This window comes from Mauremys reevesii, linkage group 24 (assembly GCF_016161935.1).
Source record: "Mauremys reevesii isolate NIE-2019 linkage group 24, ASM1616193v1, whole genome shotgun sequence".
NCBI classification, from domain to species: domain Eukaryota; kingdom Metazoa; phylum Chordata; order Testudines; family Geoemydidae; genus Mauremys; species Mauremys reevesii.
The window spans coordinates 15,521,100-15,536,641 of NC_052646.1; the positions used below are offsets into that span (position 1 = coordinate 15,521,100).

At 49.1% G+C, this 15,542-nt stretch overlaps 1 protein-coding gene across 1 annotated transcript; it reads right to left on the reverse strand.

Annotated features, from left to right (window-relative positions):
* Window positions 1-1,133: 1,133 nt before the first annotated feature.
* On the reverse strand, window positions 1,134-14,144 carry LOC120390185 (interferon-inducible GTPase 5-like). Its single transcript, XM_039512593.1, has 3 exons — window positions 14,003-14,144; window positions 10,924-11,052; window positions 1,134-3,777 (listed from the first exon to the last, which is right to left on the reverse strand). The coding sequence occupies exon 3, from the start codon at window positions 3,735-3,737 to the stop codon at window positions 2,544-2,546; it is 1,194 nt and encodes a 397-aa protein (XP_039368527.1). The 5' UTR covers window positions 3,738-3,777; window positions 10,924-11,052; window positions 14,003-14,144; the 3' UTR covers window positions 1,134-2,543.
* Between the last annotated feature and the right edge of the window lie 1,398 nt (window positions 14,145-15,542).

Sequence of the window (15,542 nt, forward strand, 5' to 3'; positions counted from 1 at the left end):
GGGCTGTCTGAGGGGGGGAGTCTGTGCAGGGAGGCAGGGCAGGTCTGTGAGTGCAGAGCCGGTGCAGGAATGCCCGGCAGACTCTGCCCTTCTCAGCCTCAGCGTGTGGGATACACCCCCTGCTGCCCCTTGATCACTAATTATCACTAGTGAGGTAACATTCCCTGGCCCCCGGCTGGGACCAGCACCCTATTGTGCTGGCACCTGGTGGCCAGTCAGGGTGATGCACAGAGTGTGAACACGTAAGAAAGGAAGGTATCAAATAAAACCTTGGTTAAGTTAATTGCTCAGCTGATTACCCAAATCACCTGTCTTAGGGGTCTTGGATACTGACTGCTTAACGAAAGGAAAGGACTCAGATTTGATTTTTCAGTTTTATTGACTACCCTCATCAACAGCAGCCAAGAGCAGATAATAGATGTGATGAAGGCTGGAAATGTCCAACCAAAATGAGACTTGTGTCCTTCTCGCCACCCAGCCTCAGACATGTCTTGTGAGTTCTTACACGGGGGTCTTGAAAATTCCAGTCTCTTTTGTGCAAAACTCCTGGTGTGACACCAGGTTGTGTAGGACAAGTTAGGCCATAGCCAGGAGTACGACCATCTCGGGACAGCCAGTGAACACCTGCTGCTCAGCTCCACTCAGCAACCTCCTTTCACAGATTGCTTTCCAAGGGCCCCTCTTGCAATGCACTCCGATCACCATTGCATCCTATGCTGGCCAAGCTGCCGTTTGCCCTCGGCCCTTTGCTGGCTGCTGAAATGTCCAGTTTAACTTTCAAATGGAATTTTATACAAAGTCTCGCCACATTCTATGATGCTCTTTGAACTTGTTGGAACAATCCACTCTGCAGGACCATGGAGTCACTTGAACTGTTGTTCTCTGGCAGGCTGGAACAGCTCGATAAACCTGCCATCCTGGTCTCCTTATTTTACAATTGTGGCAGGATCTCTGTGTGTGGCTGAGCGTGGCCTGTGCCTCATTTCTGATTATTTAACTCCGTGACCAACTGTTCTTATCTGACATTTTTCAGTTTCAACCCCATTTTTTTCTTGCCTGTTCCACCCCAGATGTCTTTCACATATTTGTGGTAACATGAACATGCTTGATGGCAAATATCTTACTTCTTAATTTTATCCCCAATTAAAAAAATCAATACGAATGCAAGCCCTTTATTTCCCTAACAGGATCACCCCTCGGCAAACCCTGGCATAATGTTCACAGTGTCTTGCCCAAAGCATTACCAACTTCTAGGTGACTTTCCTTCTCAATTTAACTTCATTTCACCGAAGTATTTTAAGCCGTCTAGTACACCGTCAATTGAGACACACACCCAATGTGAGAAAGGATTTCAGCTTGGATATTCCCACCCCAGGGGAGCGCTTGAAGCACTAAACTGTTAGAGAGGCACCGCCACTGTCAGTGAGTGGGACATGGGTGGCTGGGCCTAGCAGTTAGAGCAGGATCAGGCCCAGTCATTGGAGCAGGCATCAGTAGCCAGGAATCCGAGCCCAGGCTCAGGGCAGGAGTCAGAGGGCAGGTGCCAGAGTCCAGGGTCACAGCCGGAGTCAGGAATTGGAGCCAAGGGTCAGAACCAGGTTACCTGGCGTGAGGCAAGGCCGGGTCCAAGGCAGGAGCAAGGCTTGGAATGAGCAGGAGCTATCTCTGAGCAGCTGCTGACCTGCTGCTGCTGCAGGACCCAAGGGCTGCTCTGTTGACTCTTCCAGCCAATCAGGCTGTGGAGCCATTTCGGCAGCCTGCTACTGGCTGACCGTGCTCATTGTGTTACCATGAGACTTGCTCTGCGGCAGGTCCTGAATCCTGACAACCACCTCCCCCTCCATCCATTTTGTGTGGGGTTAGGTGTGTCCTGAGAACACTCCTGGATCAGGCCCTGCAGGCCAGACAGACGAGGGAATGGAACCTTCTGGGGTGTCGGCGTGAGGCAGGTTCCCAGGTGCCTAGACCGATGCGGCTGTGCCCCTGCTCACTGGCAGAAACGTAGGCAGCTTGGGGCTTTACTGGTGGAAATGTAGCTGTCGAGGGACTTTAGGCACCTACAGGGTCAGGTGGCAGCTGAGCGGTGGTTTTCTGAATGCCCGGGTGCCCCATGCTGGACTTGGGGGGTTAAAACGACACCTAACTCCTTTTCATGGATCCAGCCCAGAAGGCGCAGTTGTACCAGACTTCACAGGGGTTTCTTACAGATTCTGTTTCACATGAGGCCAGAGTGAGTGAGCCAAGCAGAGATACTGGAGCATCGTCGTCTTCTTAGAACATTTCTCCTGGATTCATAGACTGGTTTAGAGACCAGCTCCATCCCAGTTAGTTTTGCCTGAAAAGAAACTATCTAACCTGACATAGTGTTGGTGGAAGGGCCAAGCTTTTGATTCACCAGAATCCTGTCTGATCTCATTTGGTCAGTTTGTTGGTTTAAGGTGTCAGTTTGTTTTTGCTGGGCTCACTCACGTCTAGAGATTCTGACAGGGCTGGGCCAGGTGTGTCTGGTTTTCTATGGGCAGGCATAGGCGGTCTTGGTGCTGTTATATGGATTTTTTAGCTTTGGGTTCAAGAGCCTTGGTCAGAATATTCTGAGCATCTTCTGCAGCCTCATCCAGAAAGCTCTGCAGCATGTAGTACGTGGTCACAAAAGAAATCCCTCCCCCTGCTAGGGAGCCAAGGACTGGTACAAAATTCAGAATTAATTCCACCACCATCAGTGCTCCACATAGAGATCTGGAAAGCACAGTCAGTATAAACTTTTTTGTTATGGCTGAGGCCAGTGGAGACTTTTTGATAGCAGATTTCAGCTCTGCAACAGGCTTGTCAACCTGCTGAGCCAGTCTAGTGAGAGACTCTTCATCCAAGCCAAAGGCCAGGCAGTAACGCTCCATGTGAACAACCAAGATGCCTACATCACAGATGAGAGAGAGGCCTGGAAAAGGAAGAGCACCAATAGCACATGACAATAGGGCCACTTTCGAAATATGCTCCTGCAGTTCAGCCTTTTTCTTCTCCAGGATCTTTGCTGAGATGTTGGGCATGGCCAGGATGAAAATGTGTCTCTTCTGATCATCCAGCTCATTCTCCAGGGTCTCCTGCAGCAGCTGGAAATCGTACTCAGTCAGTTTCCAGCTGGAGAGCAGGAAAACCCGCGGGGAGGCCTCACCTGCTTCTCTCAGGTTCTCTACGCAGTCCTCCCTGATCTCCTGCAGGGTTCTCTCCTCGTTGAAATTCCTTTTCCTTTGTTCAGCCTTCAAGTCATTATCCACTTTGGAGCGCACATAGTAAAACCTCTTCCCCAGCTTGTGAATGGCACGGGCCAGGGTGGTGTGGTGGGAAGTGAAGCGCGTAGCAGTGACAATGATGAAGAAGTCGTAGTTGTTGAATTTTACCTGATTAAGGTATTTGTCTGCCTGAAAGTTCGGTGTCCCAATTCCTGGCAGGTCCCATAGTTTTACATTTCGGAGTCTGGGGTGTTGATAAGCCTTTGGCTCCATCGTTTTTTGTGTCACCCCAGTCTCAGCAGCACCTTCATCATCATCATGCAGGCCCAGGATGGCGTTGATGAAGGACGATTTCCCTGCACCTGACTCTCCCGTGATGGCGATGTCCAGTGGGATGTTTTCTAATGATTCCAGCTTCTCCTGAAGTTTAGCAGCTGCTGCTGTGAGGTTTCCACTCTCAGCAATGGCCTGTAGTTCTTCAATTTCCTTTTTGGAGAGTCTACCAGCCATGGCAGCCTTTGGTGGTGGCTCAGTTGTTCTTATCACTGATCTTAGAAAAAGGAAAAGAAAAATTCCAGTGATTTATTTTTATCAGGATAAATCAGATCAACTCCTTTCCTTCAGGACCTGCCTCTGGCTGGGGGAAAGGTTCATTTTGACATCAATTTTAACTGTATGAGGTTGTAATAAAGTTTAACACTGGCTGATTTTCCTAGAAGCCAACACCCAACCTTTAGCAATAGCAGATGCTCTGGGGTGTTTGATTAAATTAAAGAGGCTAAAATCAACAGCCAAAGTTCAGTTCAAACCCATCTGCTCAGTACACTGTATTTTCAGAACATTCTCATACACACATTGCAGCTTGTCCCTAGCACTAAGAGCTGATGAACTGCAGTGAACCTGCCAGCTCATGCCTGGATCTCTTCCCTCCACCCCAGCTGAGCTGCAGGGAAATGATCTACCAAAGATCTCCAGTGGAATGGTGCTTCACAGCAATTACAATACCACCCTAAAAGCGATTACTTTGAACGAAGCAACACAGACATGTCCTGAAAGTGGATTTGTTGCTTTTATTTGGTAATCACGCACTACATAGAAGAAACCTTGATATGCTGAATTTCCTAAGAGAGATGGAAAAGCAGATGCAGTGGAAAAGATCAGCCTCTGAACATTTAAATATGTAGCAGGGACCTCAAAAATATATAGTAAATTTTATACATTTTTTAGAAAAGGAATGCCCCCCAAAAGTTGAGGCAACCGATGCAATGTTTTAAAAAGAGGCATTGTCTGTGTATATGAAAACGCTCTGCACCAAACCTGCACAAAAATATTCAGTGTTGTGTAAATTTTAATATCTCTGATTCTTACCAGTTTTACAACATTTCTTAAAAATCAAGAAGACCAGAAAAACCCTATGCCCAGGCCCTGGCTTCAGGGTAAAGGAGAGAAGAGACAACTCCCCTCCAAGGGATATTTAGTCATATAATCATAGAAAATTAGGGTTGGAAGAGACCTCAGGAGGTATCTAGTCCAACCCCCTGCTGAAAGCAGGACCAGCACCAACTAAATGATCCCAGCCAGGGCTTTGTCAAGCTGAGCCTTAAAAACTAAGCATGGAGATTCCACCACCTCCCTAGGTAACCCATTCCAGTGCTTCACCACCCTCCTAGTGAAATAGTGTTTCCTAATATACAACCTAAACCTCCCCCTCTGCAACTTGAGACCATTGTTTCTTGTTCTGTCATCTGCCACCACTGAGAACAGCTGAGATCCATCCTCTTTGGAACCCCCCTTCAGGTAGTTGAAGGCTGCTATCAAATCCCCCCTCACACTTCTCTTCTGCAGACTAAGGAAGCGCAGTTCCCGCAGCCTCTCCTCATAAGTCATGTGCTCCAGACCCCTAATCATTTTTGTTGCCCTCCGATTGACTCCCTCCAATTTGTCCACATCCCTTCTGTAGTGGGGGGACCAAAACTAGACACAATACTCCAGGTGTGGCCTCACCAGTGTCGAATAGAGGGGAATAATCACTTCCCTCAATCTGCTGGCAATGCTCCTACTAATTCAGTCCAATATGCTGTTAGCCTTCTTGGCAACAAGGGCACATTGCTGACTCATATCCAGCTTCTCGTCCACTGTAATCCCCAGGCCCTTTTCTGCAGAACTGCTGCTTAGCCAGTCGGTCCCCAGCCTGTAGCAGTGCATGGGATTCTTCCTTCCTAAGTGCAGGACTCTGCACTTGTCCTTGGTGAACCTCATGATTTCTTTTGGCCCAACCCTCCAATTTTTTATGTCACTCTGGACCCTATCCCTACCCTCCAGCATATCTACCTCTCCCCCCAACTTAGTGTCATCTACAAACTTGCTGAGGGTGCATCCATCCCATCATCCAGATCATTGATAAAAATGTTGAACAAAACCGGCCCCAGGACCGACCTTTGGGGCACTCCACTTGATACTGGCTGCCAACTAGACATCGAGCCGTTGATCACTACCCGTTGAGCCCAACAATCTAGCCAGCTTTCTATCCGCCTTATAGTCCCTGACTCACTGTCCTCTTCTGACAGGACTCAGGGGTTTTCCTGACTGCCTCCATTTTAAACAACTCCCAGCTCCATCCAGTCCTGGATGGGGCAAGTTTCAGTCCTTTCCTCCTTGGAACAGACCCTGACCTCACCCTGCCTGGTCTTTAGTTATTTCCTCATTCCTCAGCACCACAGCCAGGGAACAAATCCCTCCCAGATAGGAGTGGATGGGCAGCTTCTCTAGGGCAGAGCTGGCCTCTTCCCCCCGCCCTGGACTGATTTGTTAATCCCTTCCTGGCCCCATCCATACTGAGAGGCCAGCACACACAACCCATCGCAGAGCCCCATGCCCTGCAGACCCTCCAAGGGCTCAAGGACTGGCTGAGGAGAGGAGATTCCCACAAGCCCAGGGACAAAGCGGCTGCCCTGCCTGAGGGAGTGGGTGAGATCCCAGCCAGTGACACCAGCTGGCTGCTAGGGGCAATGGGCCCCAGCCTGCCGTGCTGTGGGACCTGGCTGGCTCCCCCTGGGAGCTCTGGCACCTGAACCATCTCAGGAATGGAGCTGAAGGGCAGGTTATTTTTAAATCTGTCTGACTCAGAAGAAAACTGAAAGCAATGAGCTGACAGAGAGGAGCAGGCGCCAGGAGCTCATTCTGGTCCAAGCCCCACAGTAAACAAGAAAAAGCTGCCCTGGTCTTCTGTGTAACCTGTGCATACGAGGAGCAGCACTTCCTGCCAGAGTGTCCATCTCATAAACATACAGTTAAGGGTTAATTCTTCTTTTACCTGTAAAGGGTTAAGAAGCTCACATAACCTGGCTGACACCCGACAAGAAGGACCAATAATGGGACAAGATACTTTCAAATCTGGGAGGGGAAAAAAGTCTTTGTCTGTGCAGGGTGTGGGCTTTTGCCGGAGACAGAAAAAGAAGGAGCCATCCCACTCCTGTAGGGTAGTGAGTATTCAGAGAAGAAATGTATTAGATTACTTTTATTTTCTTGTTTGTGAGTTCCTTTGCAAATAAGAGGGAGGGTAAATTTGGGTTCTTTGGGTAACTTTAAAGTTTTGCCCAGAGGGAAATCCTCTGTGTTTTGAATCTGATGGTCTGTGAGCTTATCTTTCATTCTAATCTTACAGAGGTACTCCTTTCCCCTTTTTTTCTTTAATTAAAATTCTTCTTTTAAGAACCTGATTGATTTTTCATTGTTTTAAGATCCAAGGGTTTGGATCTGTGTTCACCAGGATTAATTGGTGAGGGGATTATTCTCAAGCCTTCCCAGGAAAAGAGGTGGAGGGGTTGGGGGGGGGGCTTATTCTCAAGCCTGTCCAGGAAAGGGGGGGTAGGGGCGTGGGATATATTTGGGGAAAGGCAGAGCTCCAAGGGGCTCTCCTTAAATGTTTAACTCGCTTGGTGGTGGCAGCATACTTTTAACCTAAGCTGGTAGAAATAAGCTTAGGGGGTCTTTCATGCGGATCCCCATGTCTAAAGTGCAGAGTGGGGAGGGAACCCTCACAGTCCATGAAGAGCAGGGAATTATATTTAAATGGGGATGGTCCAATCTGTGGAATTGCATGTGTTGAACACTGAGGGGTTGTGCGTCCTGCTGTCTCCCCCAGCCCACTCTTAACAATCCTCCGCAGTACCTGGAATGCTGAAGGCATCTCACTGCAGTCAGGGGCGCCAATTTATATGGGCTCAAGGGGCTTAAGCCCCAGGAATATTCAAGGCTGAGGGCTCTGCTCCACCAATATTTGGAGCTGGGTTTCTCCCCTGCCCCCGCCGCAGAGCTTCCCTGCCTGAAAGAAAACAGCCAGTGACTCTCTCCTTTGTTTGTGCTGCTTCTGCCTAAGGCTATAGAGATCAGCAGCCGGCAGCCTCTTGGAGCACCGGGGGAGGGGAAGAGGGAGAGAGGAGAAGGAAGGAGGCACACAGGTGCTTGGGAGCTCTCTCCCCCGCCCCCCCGGGGCAGCAGCAGGGGTGGGGAGGCCACACATGATGGCAACCCCCCCCCCCCCCGTGTGATGAACTGGGAATGTTCTTAATGTTTTCTCTGAATACTGTGTTGGTGCCTCAGTGTCCCCTAGGCAGTTCTTTGCTGCAGAGCAAAAGGCCAGTGCACCTAAATGCCTGGCACTCTGTATCCTAGCAACTGATGGCCTGGGCCCCTCCTCTGCAAAGGTGCCAGCTGAAGGTGTGGGAGACAAAGAGGTCAGGTGACCTCCTGGCCCGGAAAGGGGCTGAGCAGAGGAGGAGGGGCTGGAGGGGGTGGTTAGTCTGGAGCTGGCTGGGGATGAGGAGTGAAGTGCAGATGGGGGGGAGGGTCCTGCCTCACTGCCCCCCAGGATGGACCCGGCCGAGGGGTCTGGTTCGCTGTACCTATAAGCTCTGTTTTAGACCCTGTTCCTGTCATCGAATAAACCTCTGTGTTACTGGCTGGCTGAGAGTCACGTGTGACTGCTAAGTGGGGGGGCAGGACCCTGTGGCTTCCCCAGGACACTGCCTGGGCGGACTCGCTGTGGGAAGTGCACGGAGGGGCAGAGGATGCTGAATGCTCCAAGGAGAGACCCAGGAGGTGAAGCCGTATGAGCTTCTTTCCCTGCAGACAGTCTGCTCCGAGGGAGAGGAGGCTCCCCAGAGTCCTGCCTGGCTTTGTGGGGAGCAATTCCAGAGCATTGCCCAGGGACTCCGTGACACCCGGTACCCACCATAGGAGAGGTGAGTGGGCTTTCTGGATCTGAGAGAGTCCCTAGGAGCATGTGCAGTGACTGTGGTGCAGAGTGAGTGTGCTGCGGGGGGGGGGGGGGGAGGAGGGGTCCCTCCCCTGGAGCTTGCATCTGCCGGTAACGGGGGGTGGGGGGAGTCCTCTCTGGCCATAGCCCTGGGGCAGCCTGTCTGCATCCCAAGTTCCTTATCCCCAGCCCTGTGCCCCCAGCACCCCAACCCTGAGCACCCTCCTGCACTGTGAACCCCTCATCCCCAGCCCCACCCCAGAGCCCTCACCTGAGGGGAAAAACATGCAACTTAAATGTGGTGGTCAGTTTGGTGGTCAGTTTGGAGTATCATTGTGTTTAGCACAATACTTGATTATTTTACACCCCTTTAAAGTATATAACTAGTCGTATACAGGTGTTACGAAGTGGGAATGTTCTTCTCTGAATACTGTGTGGGTGCCTCAGTTTCCCCTATGCATTTCTCAAGGCTCTAGATGGTGGGATAAGGGGGTGTGATTGTTGTAGAGCCCTAGAGGGCCAGTGTGATGCCGTCTGCACAGAGAATGGCTGCAACCCTGTCTCCAGGCAACTGATGGCCTCGGCCACTCTCCTGCAAGGTGCCAACTGAAGGTGTTGGAGAGCAAAGAGATCAGGTGGCCTCCTAATTCCTGGAAAAGAGACAAAGGCCAGAGGAGGGAGTGTCAGTGCCTGTGCGGACTTCCAGGAAGCGCATGGTGTGGAAGGAGATGCTGGGATGCTCTGGAACCACTCCTTCAAAGCCAGTCAGGACTCTGGGGAGCCTCCTCTCTCGGAGCAGACTGTCTCCAGGGCAAGAAGCTGACACCTTCCTGGGTCTGACCTCGGAGCATTCAGCCCTTCCACACCGTGCGCCTTCCGCAGCGAGTCTGCCCAGGCAGGTCCTGGGGCAGCCAGAGGTCCCTGCACCCCAACTCTGCAGTAAACCTGACTCTCAGCCAGCCGGTAAAACAGAAGGTTTATTAGATGACAGGATCACAGTCTAAAACAGAGCTTGTAGGTACAGAAAACAGGACCCCTCAGTCAGGTCCATCTTGGGGGGTGGGGAGCCCAGACCCAAGTTCTGGGCCTCTCCCGATTTCCCCAGCCAGCTCCAAACTGACACTCCCTCATCTGGCCTTTGTGTCTCTTCTGGACAAGGAGGCCACCTGATCTCTTTGTCCCCAACACCTTCAATTGGCACCTTACAGGGGAAACTGAGGCACCCACACGGTATTCAGAGAAAACATTAAGAACATTCCCACTTTGTCACAACAGGTGCAACAAAATATAATACCGTATATTGAAGCAGGCAAGTGCGGCTTCTGACTTTCCACTTTTAATTGACCCTTGTAATCTTGTGGTGCCAACACATTGTAGCTTCATTTTATATCGGCTTACAGGGTGAGAGCGGGGGGGATCACCATTTTGGGCCCCACCAAAAATTATACGAACCTGCCGCCTATGACTGCAGTAGCATGGCATGAGCTATCCTGTCACAAAATAACAAAACCTTTTATCTATCCCTGACAAAGAAAATCCTACTCACACTACACTGACCTTGTGCAAGAGGAACCAAATCCAGATCTCGAATGAGCAGAATTAGAAGATGGCACAATATCCAAATTTTATCATTACCCAGAAAATCCCAATGCAAATCCTATCACAGCAGAAGAACTTGCTGAGAATAAGGCACTGGAAACTCTGTTTAATCAACAATCAAGATTTAGCCTTTGCAAGAATCTTCTCATCTACCTTCACGAGAGAAATGGGATTCCTAGATGGGTAGTACCCACTTCCTACAGAGGAATGATGTTATGACATGCCCTGAATGAAAGGTGTAGGAGACAGTCAGGTGATCATGCTATATATGAAAACTTAAACTTCCTGTTGGCCTGGCATAAATAAAAAACATGTCCAATTACAACATACTTGACTCCAGTTTTGAGCACCCCTCCAAAACGAAGGAATTACATTTCTTTGGTCAATCATTCAAATAGGCGGGGTAGGGCCTGTAACATAGTCATCTTGAGGAAATCATTATTTACTTACAGTGACTTGTTTATTTATGGAACGGGTTGAATGTATACCTGCACCAAATGACATGGCTCTAACTACAGCCACTCATGTTTTCAGTAAAACATGTTTTGAGCAGATGGGTTTACTCCCCAAATAGACTCAGACAGAGGTACTCTTTTTACTTCTGGTCTTATGGTTAACCAATGCAAAGCCCGAGGATCCAACAGAAGCTCCATGTGCCATATCATCCTCAATCCCCAGGACAGGATGAGGGTATGAACAAAACTCTGAAATTTGTCTCTGAAAATGCCAGAGTCTGGGATTTAGAGCTACCCTTAGCACTAATGGCTATGCATTCAATGCCTAACTGATCTACACAGGTTACATCTTTTGAAATAATGACTGGTCATCTGATGGTCTTACCAGTTCACTTACTATACCAAACACCAACTGAGAGAAAGCTATTGCTGATATATATGTCTCCGAGCTAAGATCCTCCACTTTTCCTCCAGATAGAGTCAAGAAGAAGTTATTCCTCCTGAATAATGGAACCTGCAAAAAGGGGGGAGAAAAGCATCAGATGCCAATAGTAAATTTTCTTTTTCACCTATAAATAAATAACAGAATAAATACTAATCTATCTTTCTGTTCCTTATCTGACACTGAATCCTCCCAAAATAAACAGATCAGCTGGAATCTACTTCAGATTGGGATTCGGTACCTGTGACTGACATCTTGAAAATATGTTCCATTATTTTGCACTCTAGATCCTGGATTCCCTAATTCCTTTCATGTTTCAAGTGCCTCCTGATGCCGTCATCCACATTGGAGATGGAGCATTATAATACCTGGATCACTATCTCCATCACACTGAAATAAAAATTGTGGATGACTTCAAGGGTCATAAAATTCCCCTTGATGATGAACAGCAAAATCTCCTGAACTATGAGGACTCCCATACCTTTAAAATGTTGGTGAGTGCAGAGAAAGCAAAGATTGTTAACTCAGACATTGGCACCAAATATTTCTACATAGAATCATTGAGGGTCGGAAGAGACCTCAGGAGGTCAGCCACTCCTCATAAGTCACGTTTCCCAGCCCCCTAATCATTTTTGTTGCCCTCCACTGGCATCTCTCCAATTTTTCCACATCCTTTCTGTAGTGAGGGGCCCAAAACTGGACGCAATACTCCAGATGTGGCCTCACCAGGGCCAAATAGAGGGGAATAATCACTTCCCTCGATCTGCTGGCAATGTTCCTACTAATGCAGCCCAATATACCGTTAGCCTTCTTGGCAACGAGGGCACACTGCTGACTCATATCCAGCTTCTCATCCACAATAATCCACAGGTCCTTTTCTGCAGAACCGCTGCTTAGCCAGTCAGTCCCCAGCCTCAACTCGGGAGCCTTTTAAAAAAATCAATTTTACATTAGCTACTTTCCAGTCATCTGCGACAGGGGCTGGTTTCACTGAGAGGTTACATACTACAGCTAGTAGTTCTGCAATTTCACATTTGAGTTCCTTCAGAACTCTTGGGTGAATTCCAGCTCTGGTCCTGGTGACTTCTTACTGTTTAATTGATCAGTTTGTTCTAAAACCTCTTCTAGTGACGCATCAGTTTGGGACAGTACTTCAGATTTGTCACCCAAAAAGAACAGCTCCAATGTGGGTATCACATCCTCTCTAGTGAAGACCAATGCAAGGAATTCATTTAGCTTCTCTGCAATGGCCTTGTCTTCCTAGAGCACTCCTTTGGCACCTTTGCAATCTAGTGGCCCCACTGCCTGTTTGACAGGCTTCCTGCTTCTGATGCATTTAATTAGTTTTTGCATCTTTAGCAAGTTGCTTCTCAAATTCTTTCTTGGCCGGCTTCTTATACTTTCACAATTTACGAGCCAGAGTTTGTGCTGCTTCCTATTTTCCTCACTAGCATAGGCGCAGAATTCCTCAATTCTCAGGGGGTGCTCAGTTCCCGTTCCGCCTCTGGCCCTGCCCCCACTGCACCCCTTCTCCCCAGCCCTCACCCCTGCCCCTGCCTCTTCCCACCTCCAGTCTGATCCCTCCCCTGGCACCTCCTACATGCTGCTGAACAGCTGATCGCAGCGGATGGAAGGTGCTGCGAGGGAAGGGGAGCAGTTGGGGCTGGGTGGGGGGAGGGACAGGCTCTGATCCACTGATCTGCAGGGCTGCCAGTGGGTATTGAGCACCACTATTCGTCACCTATGCACATTAGGATTTGACTTCCAAATTTTAAAGGGTGCCTTTTTGCTTCTAATGGCCTCCACTACTCTGGTGTTTAGCCATGGAGCAGTCTTTTGGTCCTCCTACTGTCTTCTTTGATTTGGGGTATGTATTTAGCCTAAGTCTCTATTACGGTGTTTTTAAGTAGTCTCCATGCTGCTTGCAAGTATTTTACCCGTGTGATTCCCCTTTCAAATGTCCTTCTAATGAGCATCCTGATTCTTGAGTAGTTTCCCTTTTTAAAATGAAATATTTCTGTGCTGGGCATTTTTGATGCCTCCCACACAAGGATGTTAACTTTAATTACACAATGGTCACTTCTAACTAGTGGTTCAGCTATAGTTATCTCTTGGACCAGATCCTGTGCTCCACTCGGACTAATTCAGGAATTGCCTCTCCCTTTGTGGGTTCCAGGACCAGCTGCCCGAAGAAACAGTCATTTATGGTGTCTAGAAATTTTACGTCTACATCATGCCCTGAGATGTCATTTACCAAGTCAATATGAGGATAGATGAAATCCCCCATTATTGTTGCATTTTCGGGTTTTGCAGCTTGTCTAATCTCCCTGAGCATTTCACAATCACCATCACATCCTGCTCAGGTAGTCAGTAGTCTAGTCCTACTGCTGTTCTCTTATTATTCAAGCATGGAATTTCTATCTGTAGAGATTCTATGGTGCTGTTTGGTTCCTGTAAGAGTTTCACCTTATTTGACTCTATTTTTTCCTATTAAGAGATTGGCAGTAAGGTCCAATCTGTCCTTATATATGTCCCCAACAGTCAGATGAGCCTGGCACTCCTGTTTCCTAGTCCCAGAAAGCGATTTCACCTTCCTGGCTAGGGATATGGGTAACTTTGCTAACTGACCACAAAATGTTCCCACATTATGAATTACAGCCAGAGGCTCCACTGCCTCCTGAGCTGCGGGGTGGGGGACAGAGAATACAATCTAGTCAAGGATGGATTTGTCTTTCCCACTGAGCTCCCTCCATCCGTGTTCTGTTGCTTATATCAGAGAAGTACCTCTTCAGCCTGCCAGGACCCAAGCTTTGGCAGTTGATGAAAGTTCCCATTGACATTAGTGGGCTTCGGATCAGGCCCTACATGAGAAACAGACCCTGGAAAAAGTGTTGAGGGGACAAAAGGCCGTTCTGGAAATGCTGGGGTAATTTCCTCCTGTTTCCCCACCCCCCACTCCATACCCATCCCCTTGGGGTTGCTCCTATGGTTTAACAAGGCACAAAACACAAGAATCTCTCACCATCAGCCCACAAATGCTTCAGTTCTTCTGAGCTTCCCTGAAGAAGCAGGCCAGTCTCCAGGTGTTTGATCACGAAAGCCTCCTCGCTCTCTGTCTCTCTCGCTTTCTCTCTTTTCTTTATATAGGAAGCCAAGACGTAGATCTGTTTATTGCCAGAAGTGAATGTAGCACGTCCCAGTTTGTTTTATAGACGCAACCAGGAGACAGTTCTGTGTACTCACTGCTACTTATCACATGAAGGGAATTTTATTTCACTTGGCATTTCCTGGAAGACTACACTTTGTGTGGAAAGGCCTGTGAGGGGTTAAGTAAACACCACAGATCAGAACAGGGTGGAGATGCCCTTTCACATTAAACAGGCAGAGCAGAACAAATACACAAAACCATGCAAACTCACATAAACGAAATGCACCACTGCACATTTCCTGGGACTCTGGTCTGTGCCCCTGTGCACTGCGAACTCCCTTAACTGCCCCAGTAACACATGGTGGGAGTGTCACAGAATCAGCACTTTCAGGCTGTGGATCCTGCCTCCGCAAACAGGCTCACCCCCCACCTCCCCACAAGTAGTATAAGGGCCCTACCATCAAATTAACGTTGGCCCTGCCCCTTGATCTCTCCAGACCCACCCATCTGTCACCCTAAGACCCGCCCCTGTGGGGTGTTATTTCCAGGGTCAAGATAGACACATGACAGGAAGCAAAGGGTGTCATGTGACCCCCTCTAAGAACTCCTCCCACTTCCTCTACCAATTGAGATGTGTTTCATCACTCATAGAACCTGCCCTGAGAGCAGATTTGACCAATCGGGGAGGGTTCCTGGGTCAGGTGATCTGTCTGGAAGTGGGTCGTGTGACCCCTCTAAGAGCTTCTCCCACGACCCTCAATTAATCAGAGTGGAGCACTGCCCCTGGAAGTCCCAGCACCGCATGGAAGAGGCCATCTCATTCCAAGAACGTGTGTTGTAGAAATCATGGAAATGCTGAGAGGAAACATGGACTCCTTCCCCACCCCCGTGAGAACTTCGGACTTCATTTTAGCCCCCCATCACCTGCCCTATTTCCCCAATGGGGGCCCACAAATATGTTTGGCACCAGGCCCACAAAAAGTTAATCCGGCCCTGACCACATCTTTAGCTATGTTTGGAGCAGCGGCTTTTACACGAGGTTTCATAATCTTAACCCCCTCCTCAAAAGCGGTACAGCTTTTCGAAAGAGGCTACGGAATATGGCAGAGCGAGGGGCTGGTTGCAGGCAATGAGGTGCAGCGCAGCGGGAGTGGCCTCACTCAGCCCAGCACAAGGCACTGGTTACAAACCCCAAACTGCTAGACGCACACTGCCCTCCTCAGCATGCCCCTTCCACACTGCCCCCCTGCCCAGTGCCCTGCCCTTATGCCCAGCACCCCCTTACCCAGAGACCTCCCCCACAGATCCCTATGCCCAGCGCCCCCGGACCCACTATGCCCAGCATCCCTCACCCAGAGACCCCTCCTGCTCACCTCCCACCACAACTGCACAGCACCCTGCACACTGTACGCCC